This window comes from Chaetodon auriga, chromosome 17, assembly GCF_051107435.1.
Source record: "Chaetodon auriga isolate fChaAug3 chromosome 17, fChaAug3.hap1, whole genome shotgun sequence".
In the NCBI taxonomy this organism is placed as follows: Eukaryota; Metazoa; Chordata; class Actinopteri; order Chaetodontiformes; family Chaetodontidae; genus Chaetodon; species Chaetodon auriga.
Window position 1 is genome coordinate 17,185,001 of NC_135090.1, and position 24,100 is coordinate 17,209,100.

Sequence of the window (24,100 nt, forward strand, 5' to 3'; positions counted from 1 at the left end):
ACAAGCAGGGGAAATACCACGCTATAAATACGTTAGAAGTGCTGCGTCTGAGTCTGTGAAAGGTCGGCGTTGACTGACTGCGGCGGTTCGAGATTTAAGATGCTGCAATGGGGTGTAGACTGTAAGCAGAGAAAGAAATGACTGCTGTTTATTCTGGGTCAGTGGCCCGTGCACCGTGCACCCATACACCTCGCTCAGCTTAAGATGATATACTGCAAAGGCTCGTGCTTTTTCCTCTGTCTCTCACACATACTCATACAGGCAGTTCACCCGACTCAGTACTGTGTTTCCTGAGTCCAGCACAATGTTCTCTAATCTCTCCAGAGTCACGGTACACTACACATGTTATGGCTGCTGCAGACTAACCCTCGGCTGAACTACAAAGAAACTCCACATAGGTGAGGCTGAACTCAGAGTGGGGCCCCGAACTCTCTTAAGTGCTCCCACATGTGCTGTATTTAACTCTGTATGCGTATTGTGTGCCAGCTCTTCATGAATGTGTGTCTGCATTTTACGGTGCAATTAATTTTTAACTCTCAGGAATTTTAGCCGACCCACATGGGTGCGTGTATGACATCATCCTTGCATTAGTATTTGTCTGGGTGTGTGTGTGTGTGTGTGTGTGTGTGTGTGTGTGTGTGTCTGAGTGCACGCGTGACTCATAGATCAGGCCTGAGGACATAACAGAGCATAACACCCACCAGCAGAAATATGCCATCTCAAAATCTCATCAGTCTGGTCTGACTAATCAAACTCTTCAAAGGCATTTGAGTCATCATCAAAATGCATTTATCATTATTTAAAGCGACTGTAATAAATATTCGTATGTTAGCAATGATCACTTACTGTATAACGGACACATGGGACTGTTCTTCTGGTCATGAACAGCAAAGGAGTTGAGAAATGTAACATGTGCAAAGATCCTGGGCAGTTTTTACTGGGGCCACCATCCAAAGCAGGTGTTTTAGGCTCTCGAAGATCTAAGTTGCTAAATAAACACATTTTCCTCGCGAGGAAATGCATACTATTTAACTGGATCCAAGAGAAAAGCCCATTTGTAACGGGATGGTATAGAGGAACCTTTCCATGGAATGACTCAGTGCCAAAATGAGAGGAAACGAGAGCGGCTTCATAAAAGCATGGCAGCCGCTGATAACTCACATGCCAGCACCAGAGGCTCTTCTACAATTCACTCCATGAATGGTTTGTATGAAAGCGATAGTGTGTTAGGAACAGTGTGTGCATGTGCGGAAATTATCTCTATGATAACGTGCGTGTTCTTCATTTGTTTCTTTTTCTCTCATATTCATCTGTTTGTTATTTATCAAGCTCGGGCCTGTAACATGTTGCTGTTAGTCATGATTTTTACCACTTTTTACTGATCAGTTCTTAATTGCTCTGATGTGGTGTGACAACAGCAGCCTCAGCTTTAAAGCCGTCTAACTACTCCTTAAAGATCTGAAATCTGGGTAATAACTGTGCTGATCAGCATTTTTGCTTTCTAATAAGCAATTGAGATAGTATTACTCAACTGCTGACCTTCTGAATCGCCTGTGTGGTTGTCCAGTTGGTGGTGTGGTTGCAAAGCAAAGCTGAAATGATGATGACCAAAACTATGAAAATGAGACACAGATTGTCAGTTTTTGTTGGATATTGAACTAGATGGATCCAGCGCTGATGTCTGTGATATAGTGAGACTTGAAATACATAGATTTTTAATTCCATGTGTCCTTGTGGTATGAGAGATTACAGTACGTGCTTTCATGTTGCAGAGGGCCAAATTTAAATACAAACTCCTGCCTCTGCTTGAGTAATAAATGGAGCTTTGTGAAGGACTTGGCTCCGTTCATTTAAGGCAGGAAGGCTCGGAGCCGCCGTGCTCTTGTGGTCCTGACATGTGTGCAGAGCCCGGATAAATAATGAATGAGCTGCATGGAAGTGAAGGTTAAGCCACGTAAACCTTGTCTCACTCCGCTGCTGGTCTTCATAGGAGCTGAGCTAAAACCATCTGTTGACCACTAAAAATCAGCTCCAAAGGGGGGGGTTCTGTTCAAAAAATGTCTTGTGCAGTGGTCTTATTCCATGTATTTGGACATCTGCCCGTACATGTTGCCATAACTGCAGTAACTGTAACATATTTCATTATGTAAGCAGGTCTGGGCCTATTTTCTGACAGTCAGTACATCTCCTTGTTAAGGGACTAAATGGCTAATAATCAGAGCTGAAGGTCGGCCGTCACAGCCAGAAGAACAGTGGCCAACACCAACAGAGCTGCAGTGCCTCACCTTCCTCTTCAGTATTTCACTGCTCTGCTGTAGGAGCTGGGCTGGCATTTTAATGCTCACTCTTTATTGCTTTTCCTCCTGTTGGTCTGTCTCTTTGCCCAACTGTCTGTGTCTGTGTGTGTGTGTGTGTGTGTGTGTGTGTGTGTGTGTGTCTGTGTGTCTGTGTGTGCGTGTGTGTCTAACTCCAGATATCGTAGCAGAGGTCTAGCAGAACACAGCCCTGTTGCCATAGCACCGGCTGGACAACAAGCGTACACAGTGGTGAAGATTAAGACGTGCAGGCTGCAGCTGGCAGCGAGCAAGCGTGGGGCTCTGCTGTGGCTAATGATGCTGCATCGGAGTGCCAGGGCATTCCTCGCTGCTTTTCCATGAACGTACAGAAAGGGTTTCAAGAGGAGTTGGAGAAGACAGATAGAAAGAGAAAAGAAGGGGGTCTGGGAAAGGCAGGGAAAGAGCGGTGTTCCTGATAGACACAGCTGGCAGCTGCTTTAGTAGGAACATCTGGATTTAGGGGCCTCATTGGATGAAAGATGAGTGCTGGATGAGTTTCAGTGTCTCTATAGAAGTTATGATAAATACAGTTGCTCTGGAGGCTTCATGTGTCACTGCTGGTGGGAAGACAGGCCTGGATGAGCAGGTTACTGCTAATCTATTACAAATTAGGAAATCTGTTATATAATCTGTACAGTGGCGATGCTCAGTAAAGGGTGAGGTATGCTTGAATAGAAATTTGTTCTTACAATGTGAGAGGAGAAGATTGAATATTGAAGATTGAATACGAAGCTACGGCCAGTAGCTGGTTAGCTTAGCTTATCTTATCTTAGTGTAAAGACTGGAAACAGGGGGAAACAGCTGGCCTGGCTCTGTCCGAAGGTAAAATCCACCTGCAAACACCTCTAAAGCTCACTAATTAACACGTTACATCTTGTTTGGTTGATCCGCCCAAAAATCCAAGTGGTTTCTAGGGAGTTATGAGCCAGATTATTTCTTGTCTGGCTGCTGCAGCTTCATATTTACTGTACACACGTGAGAGCTTTAAACTGTTTCTCCTCAAAGGCGTTCACGGTGTTGCACTCGATTGTGCAAAGATTTCAGATGCAGGCCACTATTAGGTCGGACGGTAGGCTCATATTATTAGCCTCACATTATCACGTTCCTTCTTTCCTTTCCCACACCTGTTTGCTGACTTGTCTGAGTAATGTTTAATCAACCACCTACAAATTTGTTCTGATTTGTTGACTATCATGACCAGGAACGTCTTCTATGATCATAGTGTGAGCCTGTGGGGCTTCTGCTGCAACCATAACTCCAGGTAAGCCCCAAACAACTAGCCAGCCTTCAGGTGCTTTCCTTTGGTTCCTTTACTCCACTCTGAATCTTTTTGTCTGTGTATCTAACAGTACTAAATGTCGTCTGAAAGAACATTGATTATTTGAGCGGTGAACCTCAGAAAGTGGCTTAAAAGGAGAGGGCATTTAATGATACCTATCTGTAGATATTTCACACGTAAGTCCTTACTATAAAACAAAGAACAGTCCCCTCAGGTCGCTCGTACAGGGTGGTGTGTAGTCCTACAACCCCAGCTGGCAGCCAGGATCACGTCTCATGTCCGTTTATATGTAACTGACTGGCTCCAATTTAAGAGATGCTGATTTATAGTCACATAAACCATTCTTTCGAAATACCTTTCATACTTTGTCGCTGAACTTTCCTTTTCCAGCACACCACAAATTGTCTCCGACACAATAGGCCCAATTGAAAAATCCGGGCATTGAAAGGGGCTGTAATTTTGTGGCTGATTTCAGGTGACCACACTCTCTGGACAGCAGCGACCAACAGCGGCAGCAGCAGCGGTTTTCCTGTGAGTACAATGCAACAATCCCGCAACACACAGCCACTGCTATCATTGTTCTTGCAGTCTGGCCAGTGGTCAGACACTGCAGACGGGATCTGGTCAGTCGGAAAATCTCCACACGATAAAAACAGACTGACCGACACACATATATACACACACTCCCCGATTCTGTCACTCTTATCAGATTGGAAACGTTCAACCTTTTCACCTCGTGTGCCTCAAACAATGTGCTGAGGTGACCGTCATCCTGCAGCCGAGGAAAAAATTCACCTCACCTAGCAGCTGCACTTAAAACAAAGAGCTTAGGCAGCAACTTGCGGTATAAGTTGAGCCATAAAGGCAATGCATTTTAATGAGGCTGGGCCACGGAGGCTGTCCTGGAAATAGACACAGTGTGGTCCATTTCCTCTGCAGATTTTTAGGACAGGGCCAGTGTGCATGAAGTGGCTGCTGTGGAGAAAATGGGCCAGAATATATAGTCCTGAATAGATCGCTGCGGACTGCTCTGCCGACTCCCACTCAGAGTGTAATCTTAGCACATTGAAAGCACATTTAAGGAAACCTTCCTTTGCTAATCTATTATGGCTGAGAGCTGGTCTCTCTGCTGCCTGACAGAGACATATAAATGTTGCAAACGCAGTGTAAAATAGTGGTAGCTTTGAATTCCCCGTCCTCCAACCATGGATTTCTTAATCTTGCATTTAAAAAGAGCGTCATGAATACTCTTTCTTGTTCGACAAGTTAAATTTCAACACCCATGTGAAACATTTAAAGCGCTTCAAGTTCTGATCTTTGGAGGCGAGTGACAGAAACGGCTCGAGAGAGCAGCTTGTACAAAGAAAAGACCAGCTCTGTTATCTGCGTCGACAAAGGCCAACACATCACTGACAGTGTTGGTACTGTGCACGCAGCAGCTGATTATGCTGTAAGACCCCTTTTCACAATGTGGTAAACACTGTCGTTCTCTCCTCTGTGTTGCTCGTTCACAGATGTGACCAGATGCAAACTAAACGATGGGATTTTAAAGCTAATACAGGGAGCAGGTAAGTTCGGTTGACTTTTAAAGGTACTCTGCTTTGGTTTTGAGCTGTTTCTGGCCTTTTAAAAAAAAAAAATCGCTGCAGCAAAATAAACACTAGATTCCAAGAAACTATTGCTAAATGCTGCTTTTGGGCAAATGAGATTTTAATTGGAACAACTTGGCCAAATTTTTAAGGAGAGAAACATCGTATTTCAGATTGGACCTCATGATGAAATTCCACGGGGGAAAAAGAAAATGAATAAATAAAAACTCCAGCATCTCATAATTGCACCAGAGTGGATCTGAGCGCTAAAGTCTGATTTCCTGAAATATCTAAATCACCCCCGTGTCAGGAGAGGTGGTGGGAGTGCTCTGTAAGGAAATTCCTTGCAGCGAGCTGGCAGTCGCTCTGTTTGGATAAGCTCTCTGGGATCTGGCAAAGAGAGCGAGGTGGCTGGCTGCAGCAGCCAGAATGAACTTCATTAGATCTGATGAGTAAATGTGAAATTGATGCCTTTGTCCAAATGGAAAAATCATTTTATCTGGAAGCAGCACATTCAATAGACACAGACATCAGTATTCAGGCTTGACATCTGTAAATCTGTGCAGCTTGTATTCAGTGGAGAATATTTCATGATATTCCATCAGCAGGCTGCTCTGAGCCTCATTAGCTGCACTATATGCCATTGCAATATAGTGGATGTAGTGAATAAAGCCTACAATGGCCCTGACAGAGGACGGCTGTAATTTTCTCGTCATTTGCACGCTGTGTTGATGCACAGGCTATGAGGGAACATACAGAGATTCAATCTCACTCCGCGTCATGCACAGTTTGTTTAAAAGGAAGAAATTTCGAGCAGGTTTTCCATGATCAAAGTCATCCGCCAGAGCCGAGCGTTGCCTCACTTTCGACGGAGTGGCTGAAAATAAATGCGTGTTCACAGTCACGGTAAATTTACAAACGGGCGAGGGAAAATTCGGCCGAGGAAAAGCTTTTGGAATGAGGCGTTAAATGAAATCCATTTGGAATACTGACGTCACAGCGATGCATTTCAGCTGCGTCTTAAAAGGTCTGACATATTTCTCGCTGGGCCGAGAGAGCGAACATGTTGGCATGTGAATGCTTTATAATGCACTATAATGTCGTTGTGAGCAGATATAAGGACAGTTAATGAGTAATTATTTGCTACATTACTTACACTTCAGCACTTATTATAATTATATTTATTGAAGAAGTAATTATTAATTTATAAATACTTTTCACTCAAGTTTTTTTTCTTTAAAACACATTTAGCGACAATTTTGAACCTGCTTGTGATTGTACGTATGGTGTTAAACATAGCCACAATTACAGAAATGAGTTAAACCACAAACATATCTTGTTTGTGTTGTTTATTGTCTTCCGTACAGTTTAAACAAATGCAATAAATAGGTGAGCTTTAGAGGTGCTAATAAGCAAATATTTGAAGTCTGGACAGAGACAGGCTAGCTGTTTCCCCTTGTTTCCAGTCTTTGTGCTAAGCTATGCTAACTGCCTGCTTGCTGTATCTCACAGACCTGAGAGTGGCATCAATCTTCCTCTTTTCATCTAATTCTCTGCAAGAAACAAATAAGCAGCTTCTTTTAAGTAAACACTGAAATCGTCCTTGTGCTTACAACTACATTACAGTCTAATATAAACAGTTTGATATTTGTTCATATGCTGCTTCTTGATAGATAAACGGCAGTTAAAGTGAAGGGTTACCAGGATATCCACATTGCATGCACACTGTAACCTTGCACTTAAAAAAACAAATCTCTCGCTCTTTATTTTCCCATCTCCATCAATCTGTCCTTCGCTCTCCCACTCATACATAAACACAGCGTATATGGTTCCTCTTTTGTCTGGCATCGTTTACCACGTGGCCGTGGTTCAGCTCCTTGTCCTTATCAGTGTCGGGTCATGGTGGTATTTCCTGCCTGGAACAAGAGCAGAAGGTGGCACAGGATGAGTGCTGCTTCCTGTGCTGGCACGCCCAGCATGTACCCACTGGCCCCAACCACTCTGCACTGCAGTCAGACGCAGCGTTACAGGGGGCTTGTTAAGTTGCCCCCTATATACAGCTCATGATTTCAGCTAACACATCTGTATGCCTAAGATCAAAGCTAGCTGCACGATGCTGACGAGTGGTTAACTGAGAGCAGTTCATTTGCAATTCATCTGATCTTTACTGGGTTAATGGGTTATTCTAAAGGTGTCTGTGCTTGCTGGACAATATGTGATGGAGTGACCATGAAGGTGGGGAGGGGTCTGATCCCTGAGGTGGACTCACAGCAGTGCTGGAAAATGAAACTCAGTATGGCTGCAGCCTGCCTCACTCATTACTTGATGAGCTATATGAATTTTTTAAGGAGAGCCAATCATTTCTGATGATGTTTCATCAAGTGAGCGTCCTTAAATCCCACAGAAATTCTATTTTATCGCTGGTTGGGTAAAAAAGAGAAAACTACTCAAACAGCATCTGAGATGTTTCAGAGGGAGAACTTTGACTGGACAATGTTTGATTTTAAAAGGATAAATGTCAAAAGCAAACCGATTCATTAGTCTTGCGTTGCCCATGATATCCTTTAAATGATGTTTTAGTATCCTCCAATTAAGTGCCTGCCTCTTTGGGTACCCACCTCTCAGGAGTCCCCGCAACTCCATGAGGGCCCCTCTGGGTTCGAGAGGACTCTTTGAGTGACACTAATATATTGTCTGCTACCATTTTCACAGTGGAAGCCTTGTTTCATCTCGGCCTCAATGCAGCCTTTCCCATGGGAAGTACGCAGAAGAATCCTCGGTCTCATCAGGGGGAATCTGCAGATGTTTGTAAATACGCATGTGGCTGCTGAGACCAGGGAGGACTTGCCCTTCAAACGTTCTGATGTTGAATGTTTATCAGAAGTGGGTTTCTTGGGAAACCATGATCACTGGGCTCGCTCGCTCGCTCAACGTATTTGGAGTGCGGCCTCTTGCATGTCATCATGAATTGGCTTTTCTTCGCAAACGCCCATCTCCTCCATCACCAAGCTCCCACAGCGAGCCAGCTGGAAATCAGCCGATGCTGTTTGTGTATTACAACCTTCAGTGGAACGCTGACATTTTCCCTTCTAAAGCTTAATATCGGCAGCCCTTGCATTTGCCGGTTAGAGGGCAGTAGTAGCTACAGAAGTGTAATCTTATTTGACAGTTAAAAGTACTGATTTTGCATGCGCGTGTTCTTATAGCAACATAAACCGCTCCTGCAGACGGCATGTGAAACGTATGGGCCTTTTCATAGCAGAGATTTTGACTTGTCATAGCAGGAAAAACACTGGTGTTATTTATAATACGAACAATCTGTTATACTCAAGTGTCCCAGTAAGTCATCACAGCGTGACAGTTAGCCAGCACACACAATACCAGGACCCTGAAACTGAGGAAGCTACAAGAATTCAGATCCCTTTTTAGGCCACAAGATAAGATAAGCCTTTATTCTATCAACTGTAATGGTGTTATCAAGTCACGGTAAGTTGATAATGTCAGTGTTGTCTTTTACAGCCTACTAAATCACCAGGCTGTAAAGCACAACACTGACATATTATCAACTTACAGTGACTTGATAACACCATTACAGTTGATAGAACATGTGAGCAAACAGTTGGTTATTTGCTCATTCAACGGACAAGCAGCAACGTTAGTGTTCGTCTCGATTGTTTTTGTGGCCACCTGATGAATGTATGTCCAATATTTACTCTCTTTTCAAGCTCTGTTTCAGTCTGCACATATTTCTGAGGGAAACATCTGCCTCTTTTGCAGCTAAATGCTCCACTATGTTCACCAGCTGCTGTTAACTTTGTCTCTCTGCAGTCTTTTCATTTGATGGTTTTTTGTTGTTCTCGTTGTTTTTTGGTGAAAACAGCTGCTTGCTGTGGCTGGAAACAACACTGGTGAGACCCAAGACAGCGAACCAAGACAGTTAAATAATGACCATAAAACCAAAAACAATGAAAGATGCTCAAACACGTCTTACCTGAGTGCAGCTATTAGACGTCTCTGTGGGATTGTGACACCTTTCACGACACACAGTCATTTCACCCATTCTTCATATAAAAGTATTGAACAGTGCAGCTTTAAGTATCAAATGTAAATGTATCTGTCAAATCTTAGGGAGCCGATCACACTGGATGCATTTCCAATGATTCTAAATTACCTGGAAGCAAGGACATCTGGCTATAAATGGTTTGTGCGTTGATATGAAACACTGATATCTCATGACTTTTGTTCTTTGTTTTCGTCTTAAATTGTTATGTTTGTCTTATGTCTGTAACCTGTAATTGTTCTGCTGCCTGACAAAGGAAAGGGAAGGAAAGAACATTTCGTAAATACATGCTTATTCTGAATTTAATGCAGCAAAACTTTGGCACAGGAGCAACTGAAGACTGGGAAAGATGTGGAACGCTCCAAAAACACCTGTTTGGAACATTCCACAGGTAAACAGGCTCATTGGTGACAGGTGAGAGTATCATGATTGGGTATGAAAGGGGCATCCTGGAAAGGCTCAGAATATTTTCCCAAAATGTAGTGAGTTTGCGTACTTCAGCAAAGTACCTCAAAATTGTACTGAAGTACTACAGCACTACATATATTCAGTTGCTTTCCGCCACTGGCCGTTACTTTACAGCTGTGTAGGTCTGCAAACATAATTCACGTGGCTTTCGTTAATGCAGGGTTTAGATCCACTGCATATGTTTCCTTTTTGGTATGCATGAAATTCTTTGATATACTGCCTTTACTCCCTCACAACACAAAACACTTTGATTGGGTTTGTGTGTAACTGTATCCGCGGCCACATTCGGGGCTCATATTGAAACATTTTATTGGAGGCAAGGCAACTAAACCTTCCCCCTCTTTGCTTAAATAGTGCGTTCCCTGTAATCTAGGCTTGGTGAATGGCATGACCGTCATCTTCAGCATGATCCCCTTTGGAGCAATTAGATACTTTGGATGAATCTGTGGTAAAAGCCACAGAAAGGGTTGATGTGTGGCATTACGCTCCGAGGAAAGAGATGCTTTTCAAACATTATCAAGAGAGGAAGGAAGATGTGGGTGGGTTTTTTTTTTCTACTCCATCCGTGTTTGCAAGCTAGTTTTTGTTTTCTGTTTGTTTCCCTTCCTCCTTTTGCTGCTTTGTGATCTTTTAAATTTAGCATGAGGGGTTGCTTTTAGGTTCACAATGTGTGCCTGTTAATGGCACTGCTTTGACGGTTTTACGGGTGATAAGAGAGGAAGAGGAATGCCTGAATAATACGTTCTTAGCAAGAGTTTGGGCTCTGTGACATAGTGTGCTATGTCCCATACATATATATAAACAGATCGACAGATAAGAGAATCTCATCTGACCTTACATCTGTCACTCATCTCCACACATGAACCACACCAAGAAACAGGATGTTTCCTGTCACACAGAGATGGGAGTCACATGCTGCAGCGTTTGCTCACATGTTGCTGCTCCCCCCTGCAATGTGTTCCCTTTCTTAAACAGACTTTGGCACCGTTTTGGACACCTATCGATGTTCTGCCGGAGAACAATAGCCCTAAAAGTGTCCCGATACCAAAGGTTGTAACCGTTGGCGCTTTAAAGATAAACTTTCGCTTCCTTCACGGCTTCTGAGTAATACTGAGGGACAAAGCCTGTTCACAGCGGTGGGAGAAGACAGAGTGAGGCTGTTGTTGTCAGAATGGGCCATTTTGACTTCCTTAGGTTTACCAGTGGCACCAAGAAAACTGTGCCAATTCATTGTGTGGGAGTGTGGGAGTTATTGTGTATGACTCTGCATCTGTACAGCTAAGAGTGTTGTTATGTGTTTGTATGAGTGTGCATGAAAACCCACATGTTAGCCGTGTTGAGTCAGATTTCCTCTTTGGTTGAATTTGTGGCAAAGTGCATGCAATGAACTTAAAAGCGAGAGGCTGTGTTTAATGGTAGGCCTGTCTTTACTGTCCATGGCCTGGATTTCTGCATGTGTCTGTGGGTTTCAAATTATTCAGTGTTTGTTTGCATGCTATATTGAGTCATGTTCCTCTTATGAGTTGCAGTTGTCATCATGTTATCTTGTTGTTCGTCAGCCTGTTTGTCGGTCCACCACATTTTGTCAAAATTGAACTATTTTAACAGCTAACATCAACTTTTATGCAGGCATCGATGGGAGGATCAATCCTGACTTTTCCTCCAGCGCCACCATAAGGTTCATATCAGTGAAATTTCGCAGTTGGTGGATAGGTTGCCATGACATTTGGTCCAAACATTTGTGTCCCCTATACTAAGAAATGTGTTTACTTTGGTGACCCTTTTACTTTTCATCTTGAACCATTATCTGGTCAAAGTTTCAATTTGTTCAACACTTGACAACCAAACACCTGCAAAACCGATGACAGGCTCAACTTAACTATGTGTTTACTGCTAATTAGCAAATGTTAGCATGCTAAGATGCTAAATTAAAATGGTGAGCATTGTACCTGCTTAACATCAGCATGTTAGCATTGTTGTCATGTGCATGTTAGCACTGTGACATTAACATTCCTTACATTATGTTCTTCCTATTGCTCAAACATCTGCCCCAACTCTGTTTCTGATTGGCTCTGATCCTGGCATTTGCTTCCCTAACCATCAATCCAACCATCTAACCCTAAAGCTAACCAAGCAATGGTCTTTTTGGACATTGCAGCTTGACCAGATCTGTGCTGCTCTTTGTTTTTTGACCTCAAACTGATGCATCTTTCTCTCTTTTGCTGTCTTTAACTTCATTTTCTATCTTGATTTCACCTTTCACTTTCTGGTTTTCCAAAATTGTGCCCCTTTCCCTCAGATTCTGCATTCATATGCAGATATTTGTTTATAGAGATTACTGACGGATTGGAGAGGCACATCCTGAGGCACATTCACCTGACAGATTGACATCCAACAGCTCTGTAAGTGAGAAAAAAGCCCCCACAATCTGAAAAAATAAAAAATGAAAAACATTTCATATTCGAGTTGCGTGGGCAGGCACCTTAATCATGTGCAATGTAACTGAAGAATCACTTGATTGTTTTGTGCCACTATTCTCACAAGCAATTTACAAGTTGTATTACATTTCTCTCTGCTGTGCACATGCACACGGCCGAGCTTGTGGGACTCGAGAGCCATGTTTAAAGATGTTTTTTCCTTTGGCATGAGCATTTTATCCTGTAACAAAGTCTTGATTGAAAGTGGTTTAAAAAGACAGATGGCGTGAGGTGAGCTGGCTGGCAGTGGGTGCAGTGATCCAGCAGCTTGCTTGCTTGCTTTTCCAGCCAGCGCACCAAAGACATCATTGGCAAATCAGCGATGTAACAGAGATCTGATCAGGGGATCCGTTCAGGGAACGGGTGAAAACATCTAAAAGGGAACAAGGTTTATTTATAAACCAGTTTCCCTCAAGATTACCTGAAGAGGCAGATTTCTTCTATTGGTGACAGTGGCTAAAGTCCAATGGCAGTGGGCACTGACAGAGAGCCATGCTGCAGAGAGAGGACAGAACAAAGACACTGAAAAATATTTCAATTTTTGAGCCCCCTGATACCTCCCAAAGTGATGTTAATGATTTCCTTGTGAAAAAGAGACAATGCTTTGACATTTTGTGAAATGTTTATGATTTCCTGGCCCCTTTGACTTTTGCAACAGATTTTAAGAATATATCTAAAAATACAATCTGCAAAACTAAAAATACCATGAAGAAACCTGAAGCTCAGAACTTGAGTTTTACAGTCACCTGTAAAAAAAAAAAAAAGAAAAGAAAAAGGCATCCCTTGCGTAACGTGCTGCCATGTCTAATTTTAGGTACCAAGAACACAGTGTGCAATGCAAGAACTGAAAAAGCTCAAATTCATACAGTAGGAAGGCTGTAGCGCCATGCACCTTCAAACTAAAGTGATAATCTTCTTTCAAAATCTGTAATAAATAGGAGCACTCTCAAAAGGTTGAAATCAAACCTGGTGTGGAGGAATTGTCTAGAGAAAATTAATTCAGCGTTGAACTTTCGCAGAACTTTGAGACGTCGTTCTTACACTAAGTGCCAGAAATTCACTGTTTCTAACAGCAATTCAGCATCTTTCTAACCTTGCAATACTTGCCGTGCCTCAGCTTAGTACTGACTGATGATTCAATATCCCTGTGCGCCCTCTCCTTCTGTGGCGCACCTCCAGTTGGCACTCAGTGCGGGGGAGAGATCTTATAAGAAATGCGCATACAATATATGCATATAATCCTGTGTGTGGGAGAGACTGCACTTGCGTTACCACTTTTTGTCCTACGGATATGCAGAGAAAGGTGCAGAGACCTCCGAATGTCTTTGTAATGTGCTGCAACGCGCCACTTGTTTGCCATCGGTGTTATCTCAAGGTGTGCGTCAGGGGGTTTGTCATCAGGTTGCTCTGTTTACCTTTCCACTCGACCAGAGCAGTTTACAGGAACGCCAAGCACCTGCTACTGAGCATAATACCACTCAGGATGTTTGCCTGCTGCTTGTTTATCTGTGTTTGTGCGATGAGGTGGGGAAAAGTCGTTCAAAGGCAGGAGGAGCACTGAGAGACTCGTGCACGGGGAAAGGCTAAAAGTGAAAGGAGCACATGAAGTAACACTAAAAAAGGCTGTGATTAAATAAACCCTTCTGGGCACACAGGAGTGTTGTGCGGTTGTGTGTTTCCTGTTGAAGTGAAGCAGATAAAGTTAAGTCATAGAAGGCCTTTGTTTGGGTGTTGTGGTCAGTGAGCAGGATGTTGTGACCCTCCAGGAGGCCACATGTGCTGAGGTCAGTGGGGAACGGCCGTCTTGGGCTCACAGCGCTGTCGGATCTCCACCTTGTGGCTTGGACCCCACCTCGCAGTGCCGAACACCCGCCTGGCACACAGGCTTAAACAAACACAACCGCCCACACCCACCAAGAGCTGAAACAGAGTCAGTGAAATGAGCTGAACAAATCTCTCCAAAGGACCAGTGGTTTTCAAAGTCTGATGCTGTGACCCCCCATTAGACAAAACTGAGACAACTGAGCCCCTTTTAATCTGTATTTGTTTACATTTTGGCAAATTGGCACAATTAAAAGTGTGCCGAATTAGCTATTATCAGCTCCTGTTTGCAATGTTTCCATGGATGCACAGACTGCTATCACTGCATGACTTTATTACTGAAGACAACTTGAAAACATGATGACTCTCAGCCAGATGCTGGGGTTGTATGGAGCTGTCTTTTTCCACCCTTCACTGCACTACACCTTCGCTATCACAGGCTCGCCAAAAGCAAAGCAAGAGCTGCTAATAAAGCTCAGTGAGCCGATGGCGTAGGAAGCAGCAGACGTCCTGTGTGGAGAGTTATAAGCTCCGGGGTCAGGGGGTCAGGACAGAAAGCTGACATCACGCCTCGAGTATGCAGAGCAAAAACACATGTCTGCAGAGCCCCGGCAATAGTCGAGTAATTTATGGGTGTTAGAGTGGACTTAACCTCTGTGTGTCTTCAATAAAAACCAACTCGGTGAGATATGGAGTGACTCTCGCCACTTCTTATGTCACCCTTGATTAACTGAGAGAGCCTGGAGCCTCTCCAGGAAAAACATGAAGAGTGTAATTTAGCGTCTTGGAATGGACACCTAAATGAGTTTAGTGTGTCAAAATTAAAATTAAATATGAGCAGAAGCCAGCAGCTGACAGCTCTAAGTAAGATCTGAAAGGTGTGACGACTTTGAAGTAAATCTGGGTGTTTGCATATGCTCGCAGCCCATAGGTGAAGCCTGCGGAGGAGCTATTTCAGAGCATGTCATTTCAAGTCCTGCGCTGCTGGGCTTCACCCTCTTAATGACATGCTTCAAGAGCCACATGAGCACGCCTGAGAAGTAGAAGAAGAAGAAGAAGAAGAAGAAGAGGGGGAAAAAAAAGCTGTCCAACCCCTCTGAAGATTTCCTGTTTCATGAAAAGTGCATATAGGGCAAGTCCTGCCTGCTGTGTTTACTCTGCTTCTTCCACCCGGAGCTGTGAAGGCGTTCTTTGGGGGGGAAGCAACAGGCGGACCGAGCGAAGTCCGCGGCGTCTGGATATTAACCGGCAGTCAAGGCTTCGGTAAATTAATGAGAAAGAGAGGAGTGTACAGTCCGTTTCTGAATGGAGCTACTTCGGTTTTCCGCTTTTTGGTGTGGAGCGATACTCTTTGGTAGTATTCTGCCGGAGGAGGCGGGTGAGTTGAACTTTTAAACTTGTCAAAAAACTTCGTCCGCCTTTTATCTGCGCCGCCGCGCAGCTTTAAGGTGAATCTGTGAAGCGCCACAAAGTCTCAAATGAGCTCTTTAAGGACATGATGATAAACTAAAGTCGTTATCTTTTACACAGGTGTTCTTACACGCGCCTGCAGCACATTGGCACGTCGCTTTTTATTAAAAGTAATGATAAAGACAACAGAAACTGCCTGAGTGCGCAGCTTCATTTAACCTTAAACTCCCAATCAGCTCTTGTCTCCAGCGCCATTTTTTGTCTTCCTGTAATGTTTATTCATGTCTCTCAAAGTGTGACACTCGTGAGTGCTGCAGCAGCTCTTGGGAGGGCCTCACCTGCTCTAAGTCACAGCCTTTAAAGCCCCCCCTCACATGGCTTATCTCCATCTTTGATGTGTAGCCACACTGCTAACAGGTCTAGCAGCCCCCTCCCCTCAGGAAGACAGTGTTATACCTTCATCTGTCTCAACACTCAGTCCCAGCGGCACCAAGTGGCTTTGGCTGCTCCTAATCCTCTTTCCCCCCTCTCTGCAATTATATGTTGCCCTGGGTGACAATTACTAGCATTCATCCCCTCCATAGCCGCCTCCTGGGTTTAAATGACATGCTCTTTCAGAGGAGTTGTTCTAATGATATAATTACTCCGGCTCAGCCACCTTCCCACCACAGCGCTCAGGCATGGACTGTCCCCCCTCAGAGCTGATCTGCTTCAAAACACCTCACCAACCCACCAGGATGAGTTTTAAATTGCTCTGCCGAATAGTTCAGTCTGGAGTTCAAGTGTAGTATTTTGATGTTTTTATTTGGGAGTCTGTCAGTTAAGACAAAGCAATGGCCGTCTGCAATATCCTGCAAGCGTCTTGTGAAACGCAACAGGAAGAGGATGCCGTCGACGTTTCATGTCTCTACATTTGCTTCTCTTCGGCGCTGCAGGTTGTTTTTGTGTTGCTGCAAAGCCGCAGGTTCAGCCCCACCCGGCAGATTGGGTGAAATGACACAGTAGGCTTTTTGTGGCAGGTTAGGAGCACACAAACACACACAAACACACACATACACACACAGCAGCTTTTCATCAAGCCCGCGTAAAGTCAGGGGCGAACAGATGCTGAACAAACTTCTTCACACTGTCTCCTGTCAAGAGGTCTGCTTTCACTTCCCAGTCCAAAGCATCTCACTTAGAGGTCACGTGACCAGAGTTTGTCAGGGCCATCTTCACAGCCTGCTTCAGACACGTCACACGTTTGTTCACAGGAGGTGATCTTACCACCACAGCGTGTCAGTCACCTGGTTCGGTCTCGTGTTGTGTGTTATGATGCAAAGAGTAGGTGCACTTCCTGTCAGCGTGTAGTTGAAGTGCGGTTATGTGGTTTTACAGTAGCAGCGCTGTCGCATGCTTTTTCATTTCCTCTGTATTTGAAATTTGTCTGTTTTCAGTTTAATTTTATCTTTCAGTTTTTATTATTTCTCAACACGAGTCTTTGTCACGTGGAAATTTCTCTTTCACCCTCTCTTTGCTCAGCAGACTTACAGCGAGTGGCCTGACTTATCTGCATGGTACCACTTGAGTCTACACTGTGTACACTTGTACAAACAAACTCATGTGGCATCGCCCGTATGACACATCCTTTCCTGAAGCAGTGGTACTAGATTGATCCTGGGAAATTTGGAATGTCCTCTTTTGGAGTAATTTCTGACTCTTAAAGCCACAAGATCCACTTTCCAGTTGCACTTTTATGTGGTGGTGCAGGCTTCCCTTTTAGGAAAAAGGAAGATGTGAGAAGAGAGGGGAGGCTGTTCACCTTCCTTGGTGCTCAGTCTCTCCTTTCTGTGCCAAACAGAAGCACGCCGTCTGACTGATTTTTATCATCACAACCTCTCAATGCAAGGATGATCTGCAGACTGCAGGCAGAGAATTTCTGCACACACGTACGCACATGCCTCTCTCCAAACATTCACAGACACTGATACATAACGTCTCCCCCCCTTTTTTTTTTTTGATATTCACGAGCAGAGTTGGCACAACACCTTTCTATACGGGGAGCCGACTCATCGGCCTGACAAATTAGAGACTTCTCAGCGAGGAGATGCATCCGTGTTTCCTTTGTTTGTTGTTCTTGCCTGTCTGGCAGTTGTCTCCTTAGATGATTATCAAACCCACAGGCACTCATCACACAATCCTGTCTGTCTCACTGATATGGGTCTGCCTGCCGGCAAAGTCAAGTCTGGACAAGACCAAAGGAGGTGGATGCCACTGCTGCGCGCTGCTCTTATTGTTCAGACTTCACGGGGAAAAAATCTGTCCACCCCTCTAGGATGGAATAGTTTGGATTTTCATGTGGTTATATTGAATATCTGCTTCTGCTTATTGGCACATTCCAAAAGACTTCCACCCTTTAATTAAACTTTAACTTCTTCTTGCTGTTAGTGCTAAGAAATCTTCCTGTTATTCATTAACATGGAAGCGTTTTGCATTTTCAAATGCTGCATAGGTGGAAATAGGCTGTTACAAGACAGACTGAACCTGTTGATGTGTCCAACTCACCGTCTTTCCTCTCTCCCGTCTCTCTTTTTCCAGAAGCCACTATAATGAAGGTAAGGAGGCTGTGCAAGTTCTGTGACGTTCGCGCAACTACCTGCACAGGTAAAGGCAGCTGCAAGGTGGAGTGTGACATCACGTCCATCTGCCCCGATAAACAGGATGTGTGTGTCAGTATCTGGTAAGTGTGCTCTCAAACCACATATCTGTATGAATAGAAGTAAGGGTTATGATGCAAAATGGTTTCAGACATAAATGAACGACTGAGTCATTTCAGTCCAACTTGGACAAACAGAAGTGAAGCAACGAGGCAACAGTAGCTTCTCTTTCATTTATCAGATTGGGCATCATTTCCTCCCAAAAGCCCCTAAAGTTCTTCATCGGATTGACCTTCTCCTTTGAACTCTTTGTCAGTCAGCATTCTGCTGAAGACGGCTGACTGGATTATGACAGCACACGAGCGTCTTACCACCCATCAGCATCTGATCTGACTCTGAACGTGAGAAGGCAGCAGGAAGCAGATTTGTGTTGGTGTTAAGAGCTTAAGGCTGTTTCTCATTATATTAGCAGTGCTGTGGGTTTGTCGTGAGCTGAGGTCAGCAGAAATGGACAGCAGCACCTCTTTAAAATGTTTCTCGTAGCGCTGCTCAGCAGGGAAGCAAAATCTGAATATGTATATTTGTGCAGGTTCAGGGTTTTCCTTGTTTCCTGTTTGTAATGGTGTGGCTGTTTGTAAGTGTGACTTCTGTATTGCATCTATTTGCATAATGCTGAGACTGTGGACTACTGAAAGAGACAAATGTGCCATTTACAGCCACCACTTTATCTCTGTACGGCGGAAAAATTGCATTATTTGCACAAGTGTAGACCTGCCATCATTGCCTTGTTACGTGATAATACAGATCGCTGAAAAGGGGACTTCACTGCCAAAATAGTTGTCAGCAAAGACTACAAATCAAACTTAATCCAATAAATGGCAACATTTTCTATGCGTGTTTTCTCTTTCCAAGGAGGAAGACGAATGACAACATCACCTTTGATACAGTCTGTCACAACCCGGCTCAGAAGCTGTACGGCCTGGTCCTCGAGGATTACAACAACAGCAAGTGTGAGATGAAGGAGAGAAAGGGCATGGGCTCACAGTTCTTCATCTGCTCCTGCTCGGAGGATGAGTGCAACGAGCACATCTTCTTTAACTCCTGTAAGTCAAGACCCAATTATTTCACCTGCTAATTCTTTATTTTCATCCACGCCTGAGCTTAGTGAGTGTCCACTGTGTTAGCCATGCGATAGCAGCAAACCCTCTGTGTCCTGACTTTAAACCAATAGCTAAACATTTTGAGAATTTAGCTTTTTGTTTTTAGTTAGATGAGACAGTTCATACCACTCTCATGTCTGCATGTTAAATATGGACTTACAGCCAGTTAGCTTAGCTTAGCATGAAGACTAGAACACCAACTAGCATTAAAACAAGAAAACCTTGGGCTTTGTCATGAGTTCAGGCTAGCTGTTTCCCCCTGTTTCCAGTCTTTATGCTCACCTAACAACATAAGTTTATTTCCCGCAATTCAAACCCGCTCTTGCGTCAGTACTTCTCTTTCTCAGTTCACTGATGTAGTAACTCTCTTTTGAGCATGTAAAAATGAAACTCTGTGATTCTTACAGCCGTACAACTTAACACAGCAACGTCATAGTCATGGTCGGCCTAATAATAATATGCCAGTTTCTATCAGCTTGTCATGTAAGGCGTTGTGCATGGATGCTAACATGTGCGCTGCAGTGCTCTCCAGAAACATGATTACAAACAGGTTTTTGGAGACACGGGCTCATAGACTCCAGTTACAACACTGGTCCTGGAATCAGATGTATTTTGACTACAACGTCCAGGCGATAATAACACTGAGGTACATTTCCGAGACCTGGCTCTGCACAGAGAGCCAAATTGAAAGCATCTGCACAGTGCAAACCACGTAATGGAAATACTTTCTCTTACTCTTGAGAATGTCTGTGCACTCCCTGTAACTTCTCTCTGACTAACATGAGACAGTGCAGTAATGAAGGAGCTCCAGCAGAAATAAGAACCACGAGGCAACAATGCCAGTAAATTTAGATGAATCTGCCTCTTTCTCTACTAGCAAGTGACTGGTTTCCCATTTTTTCTGCCTGAGCCTTCACTTAGGTAAATTTAGGACACTGCAAAAAACATCTTATTGGTAACAGTAAACCTTCTTTCTGCACCATTGTACTAACAAGAAGGCTAATGGTGTTTTTAATCATCTTATCAGCAATAAAACCATTGGAAACCCCAAGAAGGAGATCTAATTAGAGAACAAGAAGCATGTAATGCCAGACAAAATAAGTAATAATAACAAAAAAGCAATTCTACAGACTAAAGATTGCAGGGTTAGAAACTGGCCCAGCATGTGGTCTGTTTCACTCGCCACCAATGGGGTGTTTTGACCTTGCGTTGGTGTATTTTTACATTACTGTTGGATTACTGGATCAAAATATCCCTTCTGTTGGGTGGTTTGAGTACTGGGCACAGCATCCCAATGTCCCAATTTAACATTAAGACTCACAGTAATTCGTATTTTTTTGTCACTCACACAACCTTTTCTCCTAAAAATTCAATATTTCATACTTTAAGTGAAGGCTTCGGCCAAAGCCGAGGGAGTCCGGAGGCACAGTGACAGGTTTGTTGTGAGAAATAGCTTCTCAGTCTAGGAAAATAAAAACAAACTGGCTGGGGCCATGTTGAGGATTTCAGACATGTGGTTTCCTGTTCAGAAAAAAGAAATGAGAGGGAACCAGAGGGCTCGACTGGGCAGGCTGCTAGATGCCTTCTCCATTCGTCCTCGTCCCTCATTTCATCCTGACTCCTCTCCTCACATCCACACGTGCCTCTTAAATTAGCTTCTTATCAGTTCTTCAGCAAAATGGGGAAAATATGAGGATATTTCTGCTGCAAAACTGCATTTCAACATTACGATCTGTCAAAGCCGGTAATTTTAAAATGTTTTGGAAAGTTGTGTGGCACTCAGAGCAACCAGACAAGGAGGCGTATAAATGATTAAATTTAGAACTCAAACCGTGCACCAATTGGGGGTTTCTCATTTAGTATGTCGGATGATATAGTTTTTATAGGTCTTCTTTTATGACTGCAGCTTCAAAAACTGGACCATAAACACAGCACAAGCATAAACTTTCACCGTTTGCCAAAACCGTAGCAGCTCCCAGACACACCACGTCCTAAATTATAAGAATCAGACGTACACTATAAAGAGACACAATATGTGGTTGACTGGGTCAGGGTTTGGAGCTGCTCGCCTTTGTGGCCCAGACGCTAACTTTAGCTTTCTGATGCTTATAGACATTCCACAGGGATAGGTCAGGTTCCTCTGCTCCTCTGAGAATATTACTTTACTCTTAGCTAAACGCTGATCTGCCGAGACGGAATTCGAGTCTTCTTTCTTTATATCAGGGGAGACTAATTGTTTCGTGTGTTATCATTCCAAACAAAGCGCAGCAGGAGAAATGCAGTGTTTTGAGTGAGCTTTCACCGTTTTACAGCGGTGCTTTCAAGAGCCTGTGTTTGGTTTGTCCATTTTGGGCGACTGTAGAACATGGGCTCACTCCCTCTGTAGATATGAAGAGCTCATTCTAAGGTAACGAAAACACAGGGATTCTTATTTTCAGGTGATTATACACTAATAAAAACATACATGCAATCAGCTGAAAGATGCTAAAATGCCCTGCAGAGCTGAGGAGAACTCTGACACCTTCACATTACATGCAGTCATTTTCACATGATTAGCACGGCGTTAACCTCAGCTGTATAAATGTGGGCATCATCTTCATCCTCATCATCTTAATCTCTTGACCTTTGTTCCCTCAGACATGGATTCCCAGGTGGTGGCGGTCATCTTAGTGAGCCTGGTGCCTCTGCTGGTCATGGCTGTAGTCGTCATCACTTCCTTCTACTGTTATCGGGTCTACCGCCAGCGGCAAGCCAGCTCCAGACGCAAGAGGGGGCCCCCGCTGGACTTCAGTGACGCTCACGCCATCATGATAGACGACGAAGGTTCAGACAGCAGCTCCACGCACGCCAACAACATCAACCACAACACAGAGCTGCTGCCCATTGAACTGGATGTTCAGGTTGGAAAAGGACGCTTTGCAGAAGTTTACAAAGCCAAACTTAAGCAGGGCTCCTCCGTCAGCGAGGAGCAGGGCTTTGAGACGGTGGCCATTAAGATTTTCTCATACGAGGAGTACGCCTCCTGGAAGAATGAGAAGGAAATTTTCTCAGACGCAGATTTGAGACACGAGAATGTGCTTCACTTCCTGACCGCAGAGGAGAGGAAGGTGCAGAGACAGTACTGGCTGATCACAGCCTACCAGCCAAGAGGGAACCTCCAGGAGTACTTGATCCACCATATTATCAACTGGCACGACCTGTGGATGCTGGGGAGTTCGCTGGCGTGTGGAGTGGCGCACCTCCACAGTGACCACACCACCTGCGGTCGCTACAAGGTGCCCATCACGCACAGGGACATTAAGAGCTCCAACATACTCGTGAAAAGCGACCTGACCTGCTGCCTGTGTGACTTTGGCCTCGCCCTCCGCCTGGACAACACTCTGTCTGTGGATGAGCTGGCCAACAGTGGGCAGGTAAAGCCTCGTAATCCTAAAATTTTTATTTTTTTATTTTGGCTTTACTTAAATAAATCCTCTGCTGTTGTAATTTTCACTGCCACCCCAGACTCAGGCCATTCAAAGCTTTGATTTCTTTGAAGATACGTACCACCCCGAGCACCGCCGTCTGTCAAACTTTTCATTCTGAAGCTCATCGCTCAGGGACACCATCTCTTAATATTTGGCACTCTCTATATCTTGGCCCCAGATGGCTAACGCTGATAGAAATAGTGTTGTAAGTGTTCGTAGGTTGTCGTTTTATTATCCTCACAAGACAAACAGGTTTGATTGATTCTTAATGGACTCATTACGCTGATGTAAGAGGCCAGAGTCATATTAGACTCTGTTATGAGAATGACTCATTATGAGCAGGCCTCACCCTTTGCCGTGCAGCACACCTAATGCATTGTAATGCACTTTCGAGGAAGCGCCAGTGAGCACATTTTCCAGGTTGGTAATTATGTGAAGACAAGCGGCGTGTTGTTGAGCTCAGAGCTGCCTTTGTTTTTCCAATTATGTTATACATCAAACATGTTTTAATTCAGATCAATGTGATCCGAATACACAAAATTGCCACCTGCCTCTTGATTAATGCAGGTGAAACGGCTAACAGCTAAGATGGTCTGCTTAGCCGTGCTTTCTTAACCAAACCCCTCTTGTAAAAAGGTAGTCACTGGTTAAAAAGGTAACTTAATTGTGTGATTAACCATCTGTGCTGTCGAGGACTTCGATGAGATCTTTTTCTCCCTGTTTTTTCTCAGGTGGGCACAGCCAGGTACATGGCCCCAGAGGTCTTGGAGTCCAGAATCAACCTAGAAAACATCGAGTCCTTCAAACAGGCCGATGTTTATTCCATGGCTCTTGTACTGTGGGAGATCATCTCCAGGTGTAGCGCTATCGGAGGTAAGATGTGATCAGACACACATGACTGTGCTGCTGGAGTTAGATCACATTCACAGACAAATTACTTCCTGTTAGTGGTAGATTAATGTTTGAATTTGAAGGCTAATGCAGCAGCTTTTGATTGAAGCACCTAACAGCTCATATTTGGGCTTTTTTAAAATCCTAATCAAAACATTTAGCAAATTTCAGTGATCTGATTAATTAGGCTTTGAATGTATTATTAATTGATATAATTGAATGAATAAAATCAAGAAAAATGAAAATGATAGTATTATTATCATAGATTGTACAGACACTGGCGCTCGAGGGTTTTTTAGATGGGTGAAATATATAAAAAAGCCAATGCATGTCAAACCACCTTTAAAAGTGGCTGACAGGCCTCAGACACCAGAGGGTTTAACCCTACCACACAGCAAATGTGTGAAGACGATACCCATCGAGCTTGATCCTCCTCACACAATACAATAAAACAACAGACCTGAAGTCAGTGTTTTATTCACTGGATTCAGTAGATATTTGCTGTC

At 43.9% G+C, this 24,100-nt stretch overlaps 1 protein-coding gene across 2 annotated transcripts in view; it reads left to right on the forward strand.

Annotated features, from left to right (window-relative positions):
* Positions 1-5,067: 5,067 nt before the first annotated feature.
* Positions 5,068-24,100, forward strand: part of tgfbr2a (transforming growth factor beta receptor 2a) — a 28,433-nt gene continuing 9,400 nt past the window's right edge. The window contains exons 1-5 of one of the 2 annotated variants that reach the window (XM_076755436.1): positions 5,068-5,183; positions 18,018-18,159; positions 18,989-19,179; positions 21,874-22,649; positions 23,435-23,576. In XM_076755436.1, coding sequence (XP_076611551.1) covers positions 18,029-18,159; positions 18,989-19,179; positions 21,874-22,649; positions 23,435-23,576 — 1,240 coding nt within the window. In that variant the 5' untranslated portion in view covers positions 5,068-5,183; positions 18,018-18,028. Of the gene's footprint in view, positions 5,184-15,235; positions 15,409-18,017; positions 18,160-18,988; positions 19,180-21,873; positions 22,650-23,434; positions 23,577-24,100 lie in introns of those variants that run through there. The other variant, XM_076755435.1, reaches the window with a different exon arrangement.